General features: G+C 40.1%; 1 protein-coding gene and 1 pseudogene across 4 annotated transcripts in view; one reads left to right on the forward strand and one right to left on the reverse strand.

The window, feature by feature from the left end:
- The first annotated feature begins 8,387 nt into the window (after window positions 1–8,387).
- Window positions 8,388–15,576, forward strand: part of ACSS3 (acyl-CoA synthetase short chain family member 3) — a 140,568-nt gene continuing 133,379 nt past the window's right edge. Inside the window, exon 1 of one of the 4 annotated variants that reach the window (XM_081822150.1) lies at window positions 8,388–8,818. In XM_081822150.1, the coding sequence (XP_081678276.1) occupies window positions 8,505–8,818 (314 nt within the window). In that variant the 5' untranslated portion in view covers window positions 8,388–8,504. The remainder of the gene's footprint in view (window positions 8,819–15,576) is intronic. The other 3 variants (XM_081822151.1, XR_014145818.1, XM_081822152.1) reach the window with 3 other exon arrangements.
- Window positions 14,624–15,576, reverse strand: part of LOC102734416 (importin subunit alpha-1 pseudogene) — an 18,905-nt pseudogene continuing 17,952 nt past the window's right edge.

The following is a 15,576-nucleotide window of genomic DNA, read 5'->3' on the forward strand; positions in this document are numbered from 1 at the left end:
CATGGACCAGATTCTCCTGCGCATTCAGATGACCAGAGTTCTGACCAACAACCTGACCACCACCCCATTAGAACCAGAACTACCTAGCTAAGCCATCACAATTCCTGATCAATAGAATCTCATATGAGATAATAAACATTTGCTGTTTTAAGTTGCTAAGTTAAGGGATAATTTATTAGTCACCAATAGATAAGAATACACTACTCACTTCCAAATGCCCTTCCGGTAGCAGTATAGATACCAAATGAAAATCACAGGTCTGTGTTAAAGGCTTTGAACTTTCCACTATAGGCAGTGGGGAGATATTCACAGATTTAAGGTAAGAGAGTGAAACAATTAAATTATGTTTTAGAAGGACTGTTTTTGCTGTGAACGCAGAGTTTCCCATTCCCTTCTTGAGTCCTCCTCTATTGTTTTTCACCTACTTCTGAAGGGAGTAACAAACTAGAATGGCATTTGTTGACTTGTTTTCCTCCTGGTTAGACTGGGAGCTACCTGAGAACAGAAATGAATTATTGGTCATTATAAATAATTCCTGGAATCCTGCTGAGCACGGTGAGAGGCACTCAGTAAATACTTGCTGATTCACTGAGTGATAGGAGGTAAATGAGCCTGGAGAAAGGACATTGGGCTAGCAGGCTATTACATTAGCTCACTGCAAAAGTGTTGAAGAAATAGCCTTTAGAGATGTTAAAGAAGAAGAAAGCAGAAATTAGCCATTTTATACACACATAGATTTACAGTTGGTTTTGCAGGTGTGATGATTTATCAAACAACCTAAACCTTTGTCCTGCCTCCCTGTGTTGTCATAGCTCTTAAGCAGAGATACAAGGAAGACTCTTCCAGTCTATTCTGCTAAAATTTCTGGCAGAGCCCAATAATAGTATCTGAAGCTTTTAGCTAGAAAACAACAATCCAAGAAAAGGACAAAAAATAAAATAATAAAAAAAATAAGTTTTCTTGATCTTTCAAATGCAATGAGTTGGTTTCTACTGAGCTGATGCAAATTTCAATGGGAATAGATAATATAATGTTATAAACTATAAACTCTATATCCATATAAGTATACAGATATAAAGAAATGAATTTTATATTAGCATCAAGATATAGGAGCATCTGAATTGAACAAAAATGCAAGTGTAAGCAAATAACAAAGACATGTCCATTGAAATACTTTTTATACACAAAACATCTTCACTAGAAAATCTGAATGTACTCTGGAGCTCTTAATAAAATTTACAAAAACCTCTTTTAAAACAAATGTCTTAAGCAAGCCATAAATATTTATTTGTTCAGCTCTAAAAACAGATAGAAAATTGTACCAACAAATAAAACATAAGGTACCGCAGGAGTCACCTAAGCATTTCATCATTCAGAATAATGGTTGAAAAAGGGTGCCCACATACCTCACACATACTTCATACTTTTTAGTTTTTTTACCTATACTGTTTCCAATAAATACGTGAGACATCTGATTTCATGATCTACCTAAAGTAAGTCATTTATTTGTTCCTATATTTCCTTTAATTTTAAAACAGTACTTCAGTTGAGATCCTTGTGTTATTGTGGAAACCAAAAAATTATTGCTCACCACCTCGTTACATAAGAACAGCTCATGTTGTGGTAAACTGACTTTAAGTTTCATTTCCCAGTTTAATTTCATATACCCCCTGCGCAAACACATTCACAGAAACAGAAAAAAAATGGCAGCCTAAAATAATGCTAAGTAATTGACTACACTTTATGAAAAAATATTAGTTTAAAGGATATTTCTTTCCCTTTTTATCATTTATTCACTGACAGTAAAATAATTTCTAATATATTCAAGGTTTTATTACAAATATTTGAGTACCATAGAGTGGCTTTAGTAGTGGAATATGAAACAGAAACAGGGTAATTTCTTAGAAATGGTCTGTACAGAAGAAATAAAATGATCTCTCAAGGGTTTTGGTGATCTAAATTAAATATTAATGATTTGTATTGAATTTTACATCACAACTGCATTATCTGAGAAAGCAATCTTTTAAGTTTTTATTTAAATTCCAGTCAATTAACATACAGTGTAATATTAGTTTCAGGTGTACACTGTAGTGATTCAACTTCCATACATCACCCTGTGCTCATCACAACAAGTGCCCTCCTTAATCCCCATCACACATCTAGCCCATCCCCCTGCTCACTTCCCCTCTGGTAACCATCAGTTCTCTATATTTAAGAGTCTCTTTCTTGGTTTGCCTCTCTCCCTTTTTCTTTTTTCCCTTTGCTCTTTCATTTTCTTTCTTAAATTCCACATATGAGTGAGATCTTATGGTATTTGTTTTTCTCTGATTTATTTCACCCAGCATAATACTATCTAGCTCCATCCATGTAGTTGCAAATGACAAGATTTCATTCTTTTTAATGGCTGAGTAATATTCCATTGTATATATTTATCACATCTTCCTTATCCATTGATCAATCGATGGACACTTGGGCTGTTTCCATAATTTGGCTATTGTAGATAATGTTGCTGTAACATTGGGGTATGTATCTCTTTGAATGATTATTTTTGTATTCTTTGGGTAAATACCTAGTAGTGCAATTGCTGGATCATAGAGTAGTTCTATTTTTTACTTTTTGAGGAACCACTGTTTTCCACAGTGGCTGCATTTCTACCAACACTACAAGAGGGTTCCCCTTTCTCCACATCCTTGCCAACACCAGTCACTTCTTGTGTTGATTCTAGTCATTCTGCCAGGTGTGAGATGATATTTCATTGTAGTTTTGATTTACATTTTCCTGATAATCAGTAATGTTGAGCATCTTTTCATGTGTTGGTTGGCCATTTTATGTCTTCTTTGGAAAAGGGTCTATTCATGTCTTCTGTCCTTTTTTAAATTGGATGATTCAGTTTTGGGGGTGTTGAGTGGTATCAGTTCTTTATATACTTTGGTCACTAATCCTTTGTCAGATTTCTCATTTGCAAATATCTTCTCCCATTCTGTGGGTTGCCTTTTAGTGTTGTTGATTGTTTCCTTTGCTGTGCAGAAACTTTTTATTTTGATGTGGCCCCAATAGTTTATTTTTGCTTTTGTTTTCCTTGCCTTTCCTTTCCATCTAGAAAGAAGCTGCTATGGCTGATGTCAAAGAGATTACTGTCTGTGTTCTATTCTAGAATTTGTATGGTTTCAGGTCTCACATTTAAGTCTTTAATCTGTTTTGAATTTATATTTCTTATAGGTGTAAAAACGTATTCCAGTTTCATTCTTTTGCATGTTGCTGTCCAGTTGAAAATAAATGGAAATGAAAACATAATGGTCCAAAGTCTTTGGGATGCAGCAAAAGCAACTCTAAGCAGGAAGTTTATAGAAATGCAAGCCTAACTCAAGAAGCAACAAAAATTTCAAATAAACAACCTAACCTTACATGTAAAGGAGCTAGAAAAGGAACAAATAAAACACAAACCCAGTAAAAGGAAGGAAATAATAAAGATTAGAGCAGAAATAAATGATGCAGAAATTTAAAAAGCAATAGAACAGATCAGTGAAACGAGGAACTGGTTCTTTGAAAAGATCAACAAAATTACATAAACCTCTAGCAAGACTCAAAAGGGAGAGAGAGAGAGGATGCAAATAAACAAAATTAGTAATGAAAGGAGAGACATAACAACCAGCACACAAAAATACAAACAATTGTAACAGAATATCATGAAAACCTATATGCCAACAATTTGGACAACTAGGAAGAGATGAATGAGCTCCTAGGAACATATAACCTACCAAAACTAAAGCAGAAGGAAATAGAAACTTTGAACAGACCAATTACCAGCAATGAAATTGAATCAGTAATAAAAAAAAAAAAATCCCAACAAACAAAAGTTCAGGACCAGATAACTTCACAGGTGAATTCCACCAAACGTTTAAAGAAGAGTTAATACCCATTTTTCTTAAACTATTCCAAAAAAATACAAGAAGAAGGAAAACTGCCAAATTCATTCTATGAGGACAGCATTACCCTGATACTAAAACCAGATAAGACACCACAAAAAAAAAGAGAGAGAGAGAGAGAACTACAGGCCAATATTTCTCATGAATATAAATGGAAAAATCCTCAACAAAATATTAGCAAACCTAATCCAACAATATATTTTAAAAAGAATCATACATCACAGTTGTGTGAGATTTATTCTCAGGATGCAAGGTAGTTTAATATTTGCAAAGTAATCAATGTGATATGTCACATCAATAAGGGAAAGGATAAAAACCATATTGTCACTTCAATAGATACAGAATAAAAGAGATGAGAATGGACATCCTTGTTTTGTTCCTGACCTTAGGGGGAAAGCTCTCAATTTTTCACCATTAAGTATGATGTTGGGTGTGGGTTTTTTATAGAAGTCCTTTATTATGTTGAGATATGTTCACCTCATACCTGTCAGAATGATTAAAATAAAAAACACAAAAACAGGGGCGCCTGGGTGGCTCAGTTGGTTAAGTGACTGCCTTCAGCTCAGGTCATGATCCCAGAGTCCCGGGATCGAGTCCCGCATCTGGCTCCCTGCTCAGCGAGGAGCCTGCTTCTCCCTCTGACCCTCCCCCACTCATGTACTCTCTCTCTCTCTCTCAGTGTTAGGGATGATGTAGAGAAAAAAGAATCTATTGCACTGTTAATGGGAATGCAAATTGGTACAGCCAGTGTGGAAAACAGTAGGGAGTTTCTTCAAAAAATTAAAAATGGAACTACCTTACCATCCAGTAATCACACTAATGGGTGTTTACCCTAAGAATACAAAAATACTAATTTGAAGGGATATATGCACCCCTATGATTATTGCAGCATTATTTATATTATTATAATTTATAATATTATAATATTATTTATAATAGCCAAACTATGGAAGCAGCCCAAGTGTCCATCTATAGATAAATGGATAAAGAAGATATGTTATATATACACAATGGAATATTGTTCAGCCATAAAAAAGGAATGAAACCTTTCCATTTGCAACAACATGGATAGTGATAGAATAATGCTGAGCGAAGCAAGTCAGTCAGAGAAGACAAATACCATATGATCTCACTCATATATGGAATTTAAGAAACAAAACAAATGAGCAAAGAGAAAGAGAGAGACAGACAAATCAAGAAACAGACTCTAGAGAATAAACTGATGGCTACCAAGGGGAGGTCGGTGGGTGGATGCGGGAAGTAGGGGATAGGGATTAAAGAGTACACTTACTTTGATGAAAAAATAAAATAAAATAAATGAAAAAAAGAAAAAATATATATACAATTTATTGGCACACAAGAAAATAAATATTTTGTATCAAAAAGCCAGAGTTTTAGAGGGGCAAACATTGAAAAGATTGTGATTATCCTGTCCCCAAATTAGTTTAAAACACAGTTTTATTTTTTGAAGCAGTATAGAATGTACATGCATGTTTAAATTAAAATAATTTTTTCAAAATTTTCTTATTATAAACTTTTAGGTATGTTAATGAAGCTGGAGGTTTTTGAGGTGTCCTTTAGGCTTGGTTGGTTGTTCATAGGCTTTGTTGCTGTCCTAAATTAGCTTGCTTTGCTACTGCCCTGATGCTAATCAATGTATACATATTTAAACTTTGCAACAATAGTGTGAGGTAAGAATCATGAGCCTCAGAATACAGATAACTGATATTACAGTGTAGGCGAGTTAATAAATTTTCCAAATTTCTACCTAATAAGTGGCAGTACTAGTATTCAAACTGAGACTCAGTGGCTAATGATCTTAAGCTCAGTGGCCAGTCAACAGGCTTTGAGTGTCTTAATTTAAAGGCCGATGGTGCACCCTCAGGCTCTGGCCTGCATTTGACATTATTTTGCACTTCTGTACTGAGCTCCAAGAAAAATTTCTAGTCTCATTGGTCACCCTTGTTCTACTTGTCCACTCTATTTCTTGCCTTTGCTGGACTGTGCCTTCACTCACATCTGATTTGGAACTTAACATTAACAATCTATTTTGTACAATTACTTAAAATAAGACAGTGTACTGCCAAGTCCCGAGAAAATGGTTTCACCCAGCAATTCAGGGATCTAACTTTGTCTCACACAATCTTTTAATTAATGTGTGTGTTTTTAAGCCCTTGACCTTCATTCTGAACCTTCAGAGGAAACCAGGACCTCAAAATCCTGACACATTCCAGGTTTCTGAAGAGGAAATCCCTTTACTCGACCAAAAGCAGTTAAATTCAGGACCATCCCCACCCTAAAGTGACCCTGTAAGTCATATAACAACGAATCCATCTTCTTTCCCTTCTCTCTTTTGCTTTCTTTTCTCCTATTCTCTTTGTCCTTGTGGCTTTTTGCCACCACCATCGCTGTCACTCTTTGATTCTCTTTCAGCAGGCTTCTAGGACTGGATGTGGGAATTCAATTAGTCATATTCTACTGGGAGTCTAAAATCAATCTTCCTTCCTTCCTCCCTTCCTCCCTTCTTTCCTTCCTTGTTTCTTACTCTCTCTGTCTCTCTCTAAATAGGAAGATGATCAGCTTGGTGCAAAAACCATGGATTCCAGAGTCAGATTCCCTACCTTATTCAAGTCATGGCACACAGAGAAAATGATACTATTCGTAGAGTACGCTGGGGTAAGGGACAGGAGCGGAGTGAACTGACCCTGAGTGAGCACTCTACTTTGAAGCATGGCGATCAGTATCATTGGCACACAGGTATTTAAAGGTATAGGGGCTGCTGAGCTCTGAGTATCAACAAGGTCTGAATCCTGTTTTGCTTGGTAGCTGCGTGACCTCAAGCAAGTTAACCTATCTCTAAGCTCCGTGTAAACATGGGGATTATAGTTCCCACTTCTTTGAACTTCTTTGAAAATCACAGGAACTAACATATTTGAAAGGGTAGCACCACAAATATACAGAGTAGGTGCCAATAAACTGTTTGCTTCCCTCCTTCAAATATCCCCCAACAAACCACATCTCGCTTGCAGTGTAGGTACTCACATATTTGTTAAACAAATGACTGACGTGAACATCATTATAATACAATAGGGGATAATTTGGAGTCAAGTGATCTTAAATACCAGGAAGCAACATTAAGCAACTGGACAGAGGAAAGCAGGGGGCTAGGAGGTTAAATGGCTTTATCTCTGAGTTCAAGAGGTAGTGAATGTCTCTGGCTACTGGAAATCCTTTGATCTGAAGCCGTTGGAAGTAATAAAGTAGGCTGCCGGTGTCAGGAAAAAGTCCAGTGCCTTGTTTCTCAGTTGAAAGGGAATAGCCGAAGCGGTTATTTAAATTTTCTTTGTTTTGCATTATATTTGTCTCTGTTTTTTTTTTTTTTTTTTTTTTAACCTTTATCTCCACATTATTCTTTTCCTGCAAAGTAATCTGATTTTACAGCTTCTCAAGTTTACAATCCTTCCTCGGGTCAGGGGCATTCCACTATTTCTCGCCTCAGATTTGGGAATACACATCTTTACATTTAAAACCGCAAATGCTAAGGCAAACAGGATTGCATCTGAATTTCACTTGGGTGTAAAAAACAGTGAAGGAGCTTTTAGAATGTTAAACCCAGATAGTAATTTATACTGCCTTTGTCTTTTAATTTTCCCCAGCTTCCTCTTCCTCTTTTGTTTGATTCACTTTATCTTTACTTAGCTCCTCTTTTTGGCTCACCCCCCCCCCACATCAAGGAAAGGGCCCCAGAAACTCCAAAGAGGCAAATTGGAGGGGAAGAAATGCAACAAGTCCGTTCTGCTTTCCACCTCTAGATCTGTGGGGGGGAGTCCGAGCAGCTGGTGGATCCTCAACCCCGCGGGTCTGTCTTCCCCAGGAGCCGGTCAATCACTACTCCCCACTTTTGCGCAACCTTCCTCCACTCCTCCTACCCTCTCAGCTGTCATGAAATCCTGGAGCAGTCCTTGCCCTGGAGCCGCTGGTGTTTTTAACAACCAGGGACTGAGCTGAGTTAAAAAAAACAAACTAAGGAAACGAACACTGCAGGGGCCTTGCCGCAGAGCCCAGGGGTTTTGGTTTCCGCCGCAGGCCAGAGGCGATGAGCCTCCACCAGCTGGCTGTGCACAGATGGAGCCACAGAAGCTGCGCACAACCTGTTTGTTTGAAAACTTGTTTGTTGAGAGCGAGATGGGTGCGTCGGCCTCCCCCGAGGGCCACTAGCGTGTCGGGGAAGGGAGGACGTTCTGCAGCAACAGGGGGCTTTTCGTGGGGGAGCCGCGCGGCTGGGGACGCACGCAGGGGCTGGATTTCTCCCGCTGTGGCCCCGGCCCCTACCCCCTACTCCCCCGCCCCCACTCCAGCCTGTTACTTCCCCCGTCGCTCCAGGTCGGCTTTTCCCGGCAGCCCTAGTGTGACTTCCAAACTCCAAGGCCCCGGGCTCCCCTCGGGAGCTGCCTCCGCCTCCCGCCCCCTGCCCGCCGCCTTCTGGAAGTCGGGAGAGCCCCGGCTGTCGCTGAGGAGTGCACTCTGGGACCTCGGGCAGCACAGCCTGCGAGGGGGAGGGGGGCCCAGCTGGCGGCGATGAAGCCGTCCTGGCTGCAGTGTCGCAAAGTCACCGGCGCCGGGGGACTCGGGGGGTCCCTGCCCGGGTCCTCTCCAGCCCGGGGAGCCGGCCCGGCCCGCAGGGCGTACGTGGCCCCCGGCCCGCGGGGCACTCTCGGGAGCCGGGGCTGCCGAGCGCTGTCGTCGGCAGGTGGTGGCGGCGAGTACAAGACCCACTTCGCGGCCTCGGTGGCCGACCCCGAGCGGTTCTGGGGCAAAGCGGCCGAGCAGATCAGCTGGTACAAGCCCTGGACCAAAACGCTGGAGAACAGATACCCGCCTTCCACGAGTTGGTGAGTGACTCCTTCGCCAAGCCAGATCTCTCACGACTTTTGAGCGACCGGGCTCAACGTCCCTTTCATGGGGAACCTGGCATTATATTAGGAAAGAAATTCAAGACTGGAGATGTGCTCAGATCTTTCGATTTGTGTTTAATTTAAATTTTATGGTCAACTCTCCTGCCTTCTCTTGAGGGATTGGGTTACTCATTATGAGGCCAGTTTCCAATGGCCCAGACATTTACCAGAATGGCAGAGCTGTACTTGGCACTGGGGATGTTACACAGACTAAAGCAGGGGTCTGTCTCCAGGGACAGCACTGTCTAGTATGGGAGACAGCCACGGAAACAAATGCAAACAGTGTGATAAACTAGGGAAGTATTACCAAGTATCCACACACTGCGGGGAGGAAGAGAATTGAGGAAAGACTTCAGTAAAATCACACCTAAGTAGGGTTTGGGAGGATGGGTATTATCTTCCACAAGATGGACAAGGATCTAATTATTAAAGACCAGGGATTGGAAAACAGGCTGAAATTTGACTGTTACTATGGTTGCAAATAATTGTGTTGGCTGGAGAGGTGGGAGAAGGGGCTGGTGAACCAGCTTGGATTAGATCCATAGCCCTGTTGTCTGTACGAAGGTACAATATGAGGTACTCCAAAATCATGCACATATAGGCCAGGTGCTGCTAGAAATCATGGTAGGAGTACATTTTTTTTTTTTTTTTTGTCTAGAGTTGCAATTTTAAGTAGCTATAAACACTATTTTTACATTACAACAAAACAGATACATTGTAGAATAAATGCCAGACTTGTCAGAATAGTAAGGGTGAGGCGCACAGTCTATGAAAACTCAGTTGTGGCTGCCCATTCAGCTAGGTGCCTAGTAAGAATGTAGTTGCTCTCATCTGCCAGCCATCAGGGAGAGATGTTTCCTGTAAAAGTCTGAGCAACACTGCAGTGAGGTTCCCCAAGTTTCCAAATTCCCAGCATTGAAACGGGGCAATGACACAGTCAGGTTTGCATTTGATAAATGTCTCCTTGTTGAAGTGGAGAAAGGCAAGCCAACCAGAGCCTGTTCCGTATTGTTGTCATGCCCTCTCTTCGTTGTTTGGAACAGTTTACATAGTTTTTCCTTTAGAATCTGAGCACCTTTTCTCTTCTGGTTTAATTTTTTCAGTAGAGTTTGACTAACCCTCTTTGATATGCCTGACAGCGATCCAAGCACTATGTGTATTTATATGTCTAAGTCTATATATATACATATATATTTATATGTGTGTATATATAGTATATATATGTAGACATACACAGTACACATAGACATATAAGCACACACACACACACACACACACACACACACACACACACACACACATATATATGCCAATGAGTCATGATGACTAAGAGCATGGTCTGTGGAGCCAGAATACTGAGTTTGAGTTCTGGGTCTTCCAGTTACTGGCTGTGTGTTCACAGCCGAGTTACTTAATCTCTCTGCTTCAGTGTTCTCATATATAAATGTGGAAATAGTATGAGGATTAAATGGGTAAAGAATTAAGACCATGTCTTGGATGAAATAGATTTTATAAATGTTGGAGGAAGAGTAGCTAGCTGTCTTTCCACTCTTATACCACAGTTATGTCAGGAACAGGAAACCCTCCTTGTGTTTCTTAGATCAAAACAAAGATTATGGTCTTTCCTAAGAGTGTGTTCTCAAAGTTCTGTGTCTACATATCTGTCATAAAGTATGGTATTGAAAATGATTTATGTGACCCCCTCCTTAAAACCATGTGCAGAGAAGTTAATTAAGAAGTCATGAGGGCGCCTGGGTGGCTCAGTTGGTTAAGCGACTGCCTTTGGCTCAGGTCATGATCCTGCAGTCCCGGGATCGAGTCCCGCATCGGGCTCCCTGCTCGGCGGGGAGCCTGCTTCTGCCTCTGACCCTCCCCCCTCTCATGTGCTCTCTCTCTCTCATTCTCTCTGTCTCAAATAAATAAATAAAATCTTTTTTAAAAAAAAAAAGAAGTCATAAAAAAAAAAAAGAAGTCATGGGGATATTCTAAGAAAAAACCAACGAGGGCCAGATATAAGGTAGTGGCAGTGACAATGGAAGGGAAAGCACAGGTTTCTAGAGGGTTGGTTGGGGTTGGCAGGGGCCCAAGTGAGTGCAGAGAATGTGGAAGTCAAAGGTCCATCAAATAGGTATTTTAGACCGGAGATTTTTTTTTTTTTTTTAAGATTTTATTCATTTCTTTGAGAGAGAGAGAGACAGCACAAGAGGTGGGGAAGAGCAGAGGGAGAGGGAGAAGCAGACTCCCCTGCTGAGCAGGGAGCTCATGCAGGACTGGATCCCAGGACCCTGAGATCATGACTTCAGCCGAAGGCAGCCGCTTAACTGTCTGAGCCACCCATGCGTTCTTGACCTGGAGATTTTCTAACTTGTTTTTTCTTCTTAATCTCTAATTGTTTGCCTAAATTTTCTAAAATTGTATGCATTAAATGTTTTTAATGAAATTTTTGCCAAAGGGTCTTTGTATTTTGGAAAATTCAATACATTTTAAATCACTGACATTTGATACTACTATATCTGAACTCTTCATCTTTGTACTCTTGGAATCACATGGCCATACCTGTTTTATAGCAGCCCAAAAGATCAAGGTGAATAAAGATAAGTCTTTGAGTCTGTATTTATTTCAGCAGTGTGATTTGATCTTACTAAGCATTTGGTTGGCAGAGCAGAGTTGGACAGGGAACTAGAGGTAGGAGACCATATATCTAACCTTAAACTTCATCAATAAGCATTTTCAATTTCAAATAGACTCCATTACTGTGTTAGACACGTATTTGAAGATACTCCTCATGGGTTAACAATTTTTTATGAAGCTAAATTCAAGGGCAGGATGAATGTCTTTCTCTTGTTTTGTCTTTATATCCCTAGGATCTAGGGCAGAGCTGACATACGAATTTAAAAAATGCTAGTAAAGTAACAGAATACACAGATGTGATGATTTTTGCTTCTATATGTCTTTGGGAGGTAGTAAGGGGATATGAGCAAAATTTGATGTGAAAGAGACTTGCTTATTTTCTGTGTAGCTGGGATCTGGGTAATGGAGATGTGGACATCCAAATCTTTAAGTAAACTGAGGAGGGGTTGCTGTAGCTTTCTTCTCCTAGATGGAGCTGACTTACATGGAGTCAAGATCTCTGGTGCCCTTTGACTTCTCCATCTTCATTATAATCTTGTCTGTCTTCATGAAAGTAAACTCCCCTCAGCATCTGTAGGCCTATCAAAAGTTCCAACACGTAAATATTAATGCATATGAGCTTTCACAGTGGCATAAACTAACTATCCAAGAGTAGCTTACAGATACAGGAGTATGAACATGGAATAGAAATCTCTAAGGGTGATAAACTGAAGGGATTTTCCACTGAAGTGAATAGCCCTGTAAAATACATTTCTGGTACTGTAATCTCTGAGAGCTTTGAAAAATAAATCCCAATTACATGTAGGTGCTCTAGGAAGTTGTGAAGATCCACCTTTTCTCACAGTTTGGTGGTTAATTCACATTGTTGACACCTGGCTTTTGGGGTACTAAAGTCTCTATTTTAGAGACCTCAGTGGAAAACTGCAGTCAAGGGTGAAGCAGTTAGAATTCCGAGTAATTTCTCTAATCCTGGAACAACAAAATGGATGTTTGGGTTATTTTCTCCTCATGAATTAGACATCCTGCTGCCTAGCCTGAAACTGAAATTCAGCTGCCACCCTCTGAAGCAAAGATTAGGCAGTCCACTTTTGCATTACTCATTGTGGTTTACTCTTCTGTCTAGGTCATCGGATTTTTCCTTTCTGTGGAAGCAATGCAAACCATTTTTTGCTTATTTTTATTTAAACAACATTTCATGATAAGATTCTTATATATTATTTGATTTAGAATTTCATATATATAAACAGCGACCATAAGCTGAAAAGGAAAGACTCCAACTAAATGCGGATTATTAGAAAATGATTTCAGCTTGGTTAACATTTCTTTTTTTTTTTTTTAAAGATTTTATTTATTTATTTGACAGAGAGAGAGGGAACACAAGCAAGGGGAGCAGCAGAGGGAGAAGCAGGCCTCCTGCGGAGCAGGGAGCCCGATGCGGGGCTCGATCCCAGGACCCTGGGATCATGACCTGAGCTGAAGGCAGACGCTTAACGACTGAGCCACCCAGGCGCCACCTTGGTTAACATTTCTATAATGGAAAGTGTGTAGGTTTTTCAACATGCAAGATCTCAGTTCCTTACTAGCTATGACATAAAGGTTATTTAATTCCTCTAAGTCTTCAAATGGTCTATAAGAGTTAAAGACATCAATCATTCACTTACTGTGTGGATACTACAGAGAAAATGATGGAAGAGATAGTGAAGGAGCTTACCAGCAGCAAGGGAGACATACATTAAAAAAATTATCACAAAGCTATTTATTTAGAATTGCATTAGATACTATGAAATACAATGGTTAGTGGTGGATGTAACATAGTCTTCTCTAGAAGGATCATGGAAGGAGTCTTGAGGAAATGATGTTTATACTGAGATCCCAATGAGTAGAGATTAGACAAGAAAAGTGGGGTGCGGCACTACTGACTCAAATTCAGAAGGTAGTTTCAGGCTGGTTTCGGAAATCTTGGAATAGAAAGCAAAAGGATTTGCCTTCACTTCTTAGGCTACAAGTCACAATCTGACTCTAAGCCTGTAGGTAGGTTTTGTTTGAGCCAGATGCTGAGTTTTTGTTTCTTTAAGTAGTTCTCAGTATTTAAACATTGGAAGATTTCACCTGAAATCTACATTTCCACTATCAATTCAATTTTTGGTCTTCTTTTGACAAAAAAGCGGAATATCCAGCAGCTATGGGCAACACTTGGCTGGAACTGAGTAGCTGCTATCCCAAGCTAAATGAGACATCGTGACTGCCTGGAAGTGGGGTTCAGGGAAGGAAGGGAGTTATGGCAACTGCAGGAAAGTGAGTCGGATATCCAAGTTGAGGAATTGATTGTGAAATGAAACTTAATGGGCTGAAACCTGGAGGGGGCTTGATGTACCAGTATAGACTTGACTCTAAGTTGAAAAGGTGTAGAGTTAAAGCCTGGTGAATGTTGAATAGGGATGGGGGGGTGGAGGGAGAGAGAGAGGAAGAGCACCATACTAAGAACTAAACTTTGAAGACAAGTAGGAAAAAAAATACCATGTAAGAGTGGATAGACTTTCTTAAAGAAGTAGGAGAAGGAAGAGCAGGATATTTCAGTGTCATGGAGTATGAAGAAGGGAAGAGATAAAAGTAGGAACGTCAGTAGAGGTCAAAGGCTCTGGAGATGTTTTAAGGCTCTGGGGGATTGAAAGAGCAGTTTTGATTCAGAAATCCTCAGTGACTTTTCATAATGTGATGTCAGTGGAGAGACGGAGGCCACGGCCAAAGCAGCCATTACGGAGTGAGCTGATGGTAGGTAAACATTCCATGGAGGGCTTAGAGACAGGAAGGGGAGACGTAATGACAGTATGTACATGTACCTGAGCTATGAAATACTTTCCTCCCTCTCTTTACTTTTCCTTCCTCCCCTTTTAGTGGTTAAAGGCAGAAGTGAAGAAATCTGTGACATAGGAATGAAGGGAATTTTGCTTTTTTTTTTTTTTTAAAGAAAAGAGTGGAATTTAATCTTTATTTACAGGACACTGCAAGAGAGGAGATTCCACACAGAAATAAGAAACCCACTGAGAGGAGGAGCTTCATTCAGGTTGTACAGTTTGGAACTGGTCAAGTAGAGTTTTGTTGTAAAAAGTGCTACAATAACAAAACACATTTAAAAAGAGTTCTTAGTAGAGAAACAGTAAGGCAGACTTCTACCAAACAGAGTACACAACAAACAACTTTCTGCCTCAGCTGTACAACCTGAAAGTTAAAGGTCCCGGGAATACCATCCTGAACTTGGAACGTATAGCCTTCAGAGGTAGTTTCTGGCACAACATTCTGATCTTCCTCTTCCTCTACAGAGAAATATTTCTCAATCAAGTTTAATGTAGCTTTGTACACAGACTCATTTTCATGGTTTTGTAGAGCTTCGATTTTGTCCAAACCTCCACATTCTTCAATCATTATACTAAGTTTCTCAGTTTCACCTAGTTTCTCAGCAGCCTGAAAGATGTTTGAAATGGTATCCAGAATAACCAGAATAATTTTGGTATCTTTTGTAGGTAAGAGGTTCATCAATGGTTCTATTATGCCACAATGAACGAGGTATACAATCTGTTCAACTGTCCCACCACTTGTATAGTTGGTCACAGCCCAGACAGCTTCCTTTTGTGTCTTAAAGTCTGCCTTAGACAGAACACCAATGAGGAATAGGACTAATCCATGATTCACAACTTGCTGTATCTGGTCCTGGCGACCAGCTGTGATGTTTGACATTGTCCACGTAGCTTCCTTCTGAATATTAGTTTTGGGGTTCGTTAGGAGGCTGGGAAAAACAGCAAGTGCTCCTGCATCTATTACAACCTGAGTCTGTTCATCTGTCCCAATGACAATATTTCCTATGGCTCTTAGCGCAGGAGTCACAATGGACAATTCAGTAGCTCCTAGAAGCTTCACAAGCTGGGGCACAACTCCTGTTTTCACATCCATTTCAATCCGTTCATTTGGACCATCAGTAAGGTAGGAAATGGCCCAGCAGGTATCTGCCAGTACTTCTGGATCATCATGATGCAAGAGACGGACTAAGGTAGGAAGAATCTGCTCAA

Source organism: Leptonychotes weddellii, chromosome 5 (genome assembly GCF_054177405.1).
Source record: "Leptonychotes weddellii isolate Sample4059 chromosome 5, ASM5417740v2, whole genome shotgun sequence".
NCBI lineage: Eukaryota > Metazoa > Chordata > Mammalia > Carnivora > Phocidae > Leptonychotes > Leptonychotes weddellii.